We start from the raw sequence: 8,142 nt of genomic DNA, 5'->3' as shown, positions 1-8,142 counted from the left end.
TTTTTTTTTCTTTTTGGCTAGGCTCATGTCTCTAGGTTCACACGTGTAGGCACGCCTCTAGACTCGCATCTGTAGGCTTATGCCTTCTTGTATGAAATAGACTCACGCAAGTCTGGTGGGCTAGACTCACGTTACGTCTAATGGACTCATGCATGTAGGCTCACGTCTCTGGACTCACAGATGTAGGTTCTCACTTGAGGCCTCTAGACTCGCATCTATAGGCTCATGCCTTCTTGTATGAAATAGACTCATGCAGGTCTAGTGGGCTAGACTCACGTTAGGCGTGATGGACTCACGCTATGCCCGATGGACTCACGTCTGTAGGCTCACGTCTCTGGACTCACACCTTTGAATTCATGGATTTAGGCTCTCACTTGAGGAGCGCGTATGTCTTGGTGGTATGGGACGCCAAGGTTTACTGTCTAGACTTGTCACGTGTAGGCCCGTACCATGGCTTAATCCTGAGCATGAACATCATAATCCGTGATTAGGACAGCAGTTAGGACAACATTTAGGTCATCAGTGTCATCATCAGCAGTAGCATCATCAGCATCAGTATTGGCAACATCATCATCAGCATCAGCATCATCATGGAGGGTCTGGATGACCTGTTGGCAGCCAGCCAGGCATCTAGGCAGCAGGCGGCCAGGTCCTAGACAGTGGCCAGCAGCACTTAAGTAAGCGCAGCAGTTAAAGGGAATATTTTATGCATAATTTGTCCAAGAAAACTGGCTGACAGCAGGGGTACAGGCCAACCAGCACCTCTAAATCAAAAGTCAGCATTGGCTTCATCTCATTCAGCATAACTCAAATCTTTCATCACTTTAAAGAAGTAGAAGAAGTTATAAGAAGGCATGTAGAGGGCCAGAGGTCATCCCTTTGGGGCCGACCAATGGCCTTGAATATGTGAAGTCATTCAGTCACCTTTTTGTACCATATAATAAAGAAAACCCTGACACCAACTCTCTCTCTCTTCTTCTCTCTCCTCTGTCTTAATCATGTTTAATCAGCATCTTGTTCTTAAGCAGGCTTAAGGCTGTGGATCAGTACAGCAAGGCTTCCACACATGGATCAAGACGGAGATGACTCACGGCTAGGCTCAGGTGTAGTTCTGGACAGGAATCTATAGCTGGGAGGTGAGTTGCTAGACAGAATCTATTGCGATCATCAAGGTTGAATTCGATGTGTGTTATCTTAACCCTAGGAGGGTTTCAAGTATGTGATCTCTACAGCTGCTGTGGTCTGGGGTCTCTAGCACATGACCAAGAGTGAACCCAATATCTGGGAGAAGCTTGCGGTACACTTCGGGCTAGCCCGAGAAGCATATTGTGACCAGGAAGCCAGTCACACCTACCTGCAGATCGGAGTCCGGTGAGAAAGCATGCTTCCATCTAGCAAAGCACAGTGGGCACCATGTACCGTGATGGGGCTGTACTGCATGACTTTCTCCATGAGGGTGGGAAGTCAAACTTGATCCTGGTGTAACAATTGCAAGGGACTGGATATTGGAAAACTGGGAAGGGGCAACGACAGAAGGGGGGTGGAGGGGACAGCGGGAGTCATAAGGTGCACAGAGTTGGGGAGGTGCTCGTTAGCCCGTAGGGCTCTCCAACTCTGAGAAAGCACTCTAATAGCGTCCTCTTGATTGTAGGGTACACTGAGAGCTTCCTACAAAAGGCTTATTGTGATCTCCCATTGAATGATTTGTCTAATGGCTTCCGATTGAATGGTTTGTACCTCCAATTGAATGGTTTGTCTATGTTCTTATTGTTATCTCACATGAAAGAACCCTTTGATTGTAGTGGAAACTGGCTTTTTGTGGCACTCCCCAGCTCTGAGAAAGCACTGTAAAGGTGTTCTCTTGATTGTAGGGTGCATTGAGAGCTTCCTATAAAAGGCTTATTAAACATAGTATTTGAATACGATTGTTTCTTTTTGTTTGTTCTTCCATTTAATGGTTTGTCTAGTGGCTTCTCATTAAATGGTTTATCTAGTGATCTCTTATATTAAACACAGTAATTGAACAAGATTGTTTCTTTTTGTTTGTTCTCCCATTGAATGGTTTGTCTAGTGGCTTCTCATTAAATGGCTTATCTAGTGATCTCTGATTGAATGTTTGTCTATGCTCTTACCATTCTCTCATGTGCAAAAACCCTTTGATTGTAGTGGATTGCGTGAAACATGTTTGCGGAAGAGAAAAGTGAGCTGCTGCAATGGTGTTCTGCAAAGCCGCTGCACATTGTCACCTCTTCCAAAAGAAAGCTCTTTAAACCTTGAAAAAGCTGGGTTGGATGATGTGGGAATTCTAGGTCTTGAATTCCAGAGACCATATGTCATGTCATTTGGCAAGTACATGGTACGAGAGGCCGTGCTAGATGAAGAATATTGGGTATTGTTCTTACCTTCAATGCAATCTTTCTGCTCACGATGATGATGTTGACATAGACTCTTTTTGTATGAGTGTTTCTCAGTTTCATTAGTGTTTTTCCATGGCCCAGTACCACATGGAACTCTTGTGCCAGTTTTGGTCTCGTAGACCCATTGGGTCTTTTGAAGACGGTTGATATAAATCTCTCTCTCTCTCTCTCTATATATATATATATGTGTGTGTGTGTTGGTGTGTGGTGCCTGTCGAGCGACCAACTGTCGAGTGTCGTCGCCAGTGACCTGTCGAGCGTGTTTGCCTGCGACATCTGTGCCTTGCACATGCGCATGCATTGGTTGTGCTGCTGGACTTTTCGCAATCCTTACCTGCCTACTGCTGGACGTGGACTTTTTTTATGTTGCAGTCCACATCTTCCTGCTGGCGCTCCAAGAAATGAGGCTAGAACCTAAAATGAAGCAGTAATAAGAAGTGGAACGCGTGGTATCTTGATCACCTGCCCAATCAGCGTCAGAGTATCCAATAGGGTTAGTGCAAAAGTGAGCTAAATCTGATCGGAGTTGTTCAATCTTCGCAAGGTGAGAGCCAGTGATCAACAAATCATCAACATATAAGACGATCAAACAGATCAAAGCATTCTGAGCAAAGACATAGAGATTGCTGTCTGCAACGTATCTCTGGAAGCCAAGGGAAAGAAAGAATGCATCAATCTTATCATACCATCCTTTGGGTACTTGTTTCAAACCATAAAGGGCTTTGTGCAATCTGTATACCTTACCCTCGTATCCAGGAACTTAAAAATCTAGAGGCTGTTCAACATAGACCTCCTCATTCAAGTCACCCATTGAGAAAGGTAGACTTGACATCCATCTGATAGACTGGCCAGCGAGAATGAGCAGAGAGAGCAAGAGCTATCCGGATGGTGGTGTATTTGGCTGTAGGGGCGTTAGTTTCCTCATAGTCAATACCCTCAATTTGAGAATACCCGTTTGCAATGAATCTGGCAGAGAACCATCGGCATGAAACTTGGTTTTAAAGACCCACTTGACTCCAATGACCTGCCTAAGGCTGGTCCACAAGGTCCCATGTACCATTCCTTTCAATGGAATCAATCTCGGCCTTCATGGCTGCCTGCCACTTAGGAAGAGCAAGACCCACTTGACTCCAATGACCTGCCTAAGGCTGGTCCACAAGGTCCCATGTACCATTCCTTTCAATGGAATCAATCTCGGCCTTCATGGCTGCCTGCCACTTAGGAAGAGCAAGAGCCTCTTTAGTTGTAGTAGGCTCATATGACTGCATATTACATGCAGAAGCCCAGAAGCTCTGGGAGTCTTCTTTCAGCACTAAACACCATCCTGGAACATGCTTGATGCAAAACACATATAGAAAAGAGAGAGAGAGAGAGAGAGAGAGAGAGAGAGAGAGAGAGAATAGCTGAGTATGAAATATTCGCATATATGCTGCAGCTAACATAGCAACACTCTATCCAAATCTGGCCGACAACCTCTTGTCCTTCTCCATAAGGTTCTCTTGCCCAAAACCTAGTAGCACAAGCTCCAAAATCAGGTTCTAATCTGGTTCTTTATCTATTGCCCCTTGGGGATTATCCCTGGGATTAGCTTGCACATGTCTCTGCTAAACTTGATGACGGGATTCCAACTTTTGTTCTTGGATGACTGTTATCATTCCATTGTCTATTCACGGATTCCCAAATCTGTCATCCTTCCCTTCCTGGCAACCTTTTCAGTGAAAACCCAGCCCGGTCTCCAAATCCACTCCAACTCTGATGAAGATCTATATATCTGTTCCATCGTGTCCCCTATCCCTTCATGCCCTGTCCTTGAACACTTTCTCTAGTCTTCTTTTCTTGAGTATTGAGTCTAGCACTCTCACTCCACCCCTTGGAGGATCATCCTCCCTTGGAACTGTTGCCTAAAAGCCTTTCCTCGTGTGTCCCAAGTGGCACCCGACTCACAGGACTGCCATTCCCTTTGGGTCTTGTGGAACACCACCAACCAACCTCTTGGGAACTTCTTCCATGTTGTGTTCCTTTCCTTGGACTGTGCACCTTCATTTGGGACGTAGGATTAGGTACTTTCTACCTTTTCAAGCGATCCAAGGTCTGCAGGACTTGTACTTCGATAGAGAGAAGAGAGAGAGCAAGATAGTTGAGTTATTCAGTATATTATAATGTACAAAGGGAAGTGCAAGTCTTGCAGCCCTTGGCTGCCTTGAAAAGGTAGAGGATACCTAGTCTAAGCCTAAGTCTAGTAACTCAATCCATTGGAGGAATGAATAATCAAAACAATAAGCATGTCACACACACACACACACTCTTACACATGCACGTGCGTGCACACGATGCAATCTTCCTTTTTCTAACAAGTCTCTCTCTCTCTCTCTCTCTCTCTCTCTCATATACACACACACACACACACGCACACGCACACATGCGCGCGTGGTTCGGGCCCATGCATAGCGTCGGACGCACAACGCACCACATGACACACACATGCAGCTCTTTACTAGCATTGACAGCTGTAAACTTTACGTTTAAAACTTGGGTCATAGTGTTCCATGTTTGGTAGGCAGCAGCATGGTTGCGTGCGGAGATCTATTCTGAAGGACAACCATCTTTCCGGTGAATATTCTACAGGTTTTGCATTGTTTATTTGCATACAATTATTGCTTACGTTTGCAATGCATTGATTATTGACGGAACACGGGGATTTCATTGGTAGGTATATTGACAGCTATCGGAAAAGGTTTGCGGAGCAGGTATGATTCCTTACGAGACTAAAGCTTTTTGTCGTATTGATTTTCCTTCGTGGTGGGAATTTCGCAGTATGCATCTATGACTGTCATTCTTAACATGAATATCACACACCCTCATTTTACAGGAATTTACAGCTTTAAAGAGGCGGTGCTTTGGAAAGCAGGGTCAGTGTGTCAAATGCATCTGCCTGATGGCGGTGAGGCCGCTAATAATCTTGTTTAAATCTATTAAGTTTCTTTACAGATGCAACTCCATGCCTGTGAGAAGGGGTGCCTGTTCCTCATGGACGGGGATCTCCCATCTAATGCCACCGAGGGTTCTCTGTAAAGACCCTAAGATTTTGCATAGGGCAGTATCTGGACGATCTGTACTAAGTAGCATGTTGAGCACCAACTTTTGATGTAAAGTATATTTCGTTGGAAACCCACTGCATCTGCAGGTTGCTTCAGAGGGATCGCAAAATGAGATTGGAATGCTTCCTCAGCACACATTGCGGGACCGGGTTGTTGGGACTCTTGACATCAGTATCCGGCAGCTTTCACGAGGAGAAAAATTTCCCAAGGTTGGTATCAGGCAGTAAGCTTTTTGAGGCAACTAAAATGGAAGAATTTCTTGTCTGAAATGGATGCTAGGATGGGCTCTTGGTTTAAGAAACGTGTTTTCATTTGTGAACAGGAGGTAGTAACTGCTAGTCTGTTCACAGTCATGGAGCCCGAGCACAGGTGTGGCTACATAGCAAACGTTTGTGTCGCCAGGTCAGCTCGCCGCCAGGGAATAGCCTCTAGTCTTTTAGAGGTTGCTATCAAGGTGGCTAAAAGCTGGAGTAAGTAACATGCCTGTAACAAGACTCTTGCAGCCCAGTATATTGAAGTTCTTCAGATATCAGAACCTAACAAGGGTATGCATGATGCCAGAGCTGAAGGACTTGTATGTCCATGTGGATATCAACAATGGTGCAGCCCAGCGGCTGTACATGAAAACAGGGTTTCAGGTTACCTGATGTTTTTGCAGAAGATTCTCTCATGCTCGAGATATATATGACACCTATTGCCATGTAATTCTAGCTAACATAGGTCTCCTGCACTGTGGATGACTAGGTGGTTGAAGATGCTGTTTCCGAACTGTCCCTACGGCAAGAACAGCTTCTATCGATGTGTGTATAGTTGCACAACTTGGCCTTCCCACATCTTAAATGCATGAGCAGATACTGAGATTTCCATGGTTAAGATACTCTTTTTATGTCCCATGTGGTAATTCCGCCCATACTAGTGTAAAGAGCCTTAGGGCTGTTCAAAAAAGGGAAGGCCAAACTCAGGAAAAGAGGTGCTTAGATAGTCTATATTGTTGGTTGTTTCTGTAGGGGTGGAGTTCTACCAAGGGATTCCATCCATGCACATCATGTTGTACATGTAGATCTTGTGTTAAGGGCGCCCATTCGAAGTGTATAATTGTGTAAAGGTGTTGCTTTGTCATTCGGGTATCCGCAGGTCCTGCACTCAACCTTGGTTACAGAATGGAGTTTGAAAAGGAATGACGAATGTTCCTGCAATTATATACATCCATTGGAGCGTTGAGTGCAAATTGTACAGTTTGTGCAACATTCAAGGGGGCTGCCATTTGTCTATGTGAAATGTGGGTTTCCCGTCCTTTATTTGTAAACTCTCTTTTTTCCTCCCTGCCAACCACCAAATGTAAAACGGGAGATTTTCAGGTTTAAAGCTTTTTCATTTGGATCTTTTGTCATGTAGATTTTTATTTGTACATTCATGTGGATATTTAGTAACTGTGGTTTTCCAAGTGTTCCTCTTTTTTCGGTCTGAGGTGATTCAAGCTTGAGATATTCTAGTCATCATTAAAAACACTTTGGTTGATCAGAGGAGGAAGGGAGCCTTGTGTGCAACTATGCGGAGTTGGGACCAACACAGCTCTTCTGTGGACGGGAGCAAAAGGAATTGGCTTTTAGCTTGGAGACACAAGATTTACCTTGGGCATGTTAGAGGAACCCATGAGTGTAGGTCTCTGCAGGGTCGGGTACCTAAGACTGGAGTCACATTAGGGCGGAGGACAACTCTCTCGTTTCATGTGGCAAAGATGGTTTCTCTGCTTCCGCATCACGGACGTCTGCTGCTTGATTTTTCAAATCACTAAGAGGCCGGGAAGCATGCAGGCATCTTGCAAAAAGACAAGCAGGAGGATTCAAACAAAAGACCCCTGAATGGAGGGAGACATTTCTGGGCCAAAACTACAGGGCATGTCCCCTCCTCCTCCTCCCGCCCCCCCGCCCCCCCCCCCCAATGAGGTGATAGCTCAAGTGGTACAGATGCTTGACTAGGACCAGCAGGAGGTCAGAACGCCACAAGGTTGTTCCTCCTCAGCGGCATCACCTATGGGCAAATAACTATGGGAGGGTCTTGGGCCTAACTAAGGCTAGTTGGTAGAAGAAAAAAACACTAAAAGGCTTACGTCTCCATATGAAGGAGCTTGAATTGAAGCGTTGGTTAAGGAGTAAATTTCAAGTTTTGGCACTGCCCTCTTATTGACTTTGGCTGCCAATTGCACATAAAATAAATCAGGCTTTGCAAGTTTCAATTTGCCAACCACCAATAACTTTTTAGCAAATATGCAAGTTAATTCTTTGTAACTCACTCGCATTTTTTCGTTGTCAAGTTATTTCTAAGATAGGCAATCCTTGTATCATTTTTAGCCTGATACATGACTTCTAGCCCTTCTAGTTTAGATAGAAGGGCAGGATCTAGGTGGAGCTTGCTCCTATGATCACTTTGATTTGTTCCATCTCATCAACCACCACCAGTGCTATCACATGGCTCTCGTGGAATGGTTGGTTGGTGTCATGTAGATGGCATAGTATTGTGCTTTTGGCTTTCTAGTTGCAATTCTTTGCCACATGCGTTAGATTCAAGCACTTATTTGCTACAATATTTGATACTCTACTTTAGAGTTGTTTGTGAACTCCGATGAA

The 8,142-nt window shown here is 44.8% G+C and overlaps 1 protein-coding gene across 1 annotated transcript; it reads left to right on the top strand.

Moving 5' to 3' along the window:
- Positions 1 to 1,258: 1,258 nt before the first annotated feature.
- Positions 1,259 to 6,906, top strand: LOC147610497 (GCN5-related N-acetyltransferase 6, chloroplastic-like). Its single transcript, XM_086786580.1, has 10 exons — positions 1,259 to 1,371; positions 2,167 to 2,389; positions 4,975 to 5,027; positions 5,128 to 5,164; positions 5,287 to 5,358; positions 5,602 to 5,724; positions 5,838 to 5,985; positions 6,077 to 6,153; positions 6,260 to 6,315; positions 6,650 to 6,906. The coding sequence occupies exons 1-10, from the start codon at positions 1,259 to 1,261 to the stop codon at positions 6,684 to 6,686; spliced, it is 939 nt and encodes a 312-aa protein (XP_086642706.1). The 3' UTR covers positions 6,687 to 6,906.
- Positions 6,907 to 8,142: the final 1,236 nt, after the last annotated feature.

This window comes from Cibotium barometz, chromosome 49 (genome assembly GCF_041138505.1).
Source record: "Cibotium barometz isolate CiBa-2024 chromosome 49, ASM4113850v1, whole genome shotgun sequence".
NCBI classification, from domain to species: domain Eukaryota; kingdom Viridiplantae; phylum Streptophyta; class Polypodiopsida; order Cyatheales; family Cibotiaceae; genus Cibotium; species Cibotium barometz.
This window is presented reverse-complemented; position numbering and strand designations above follow the sequence as displayed.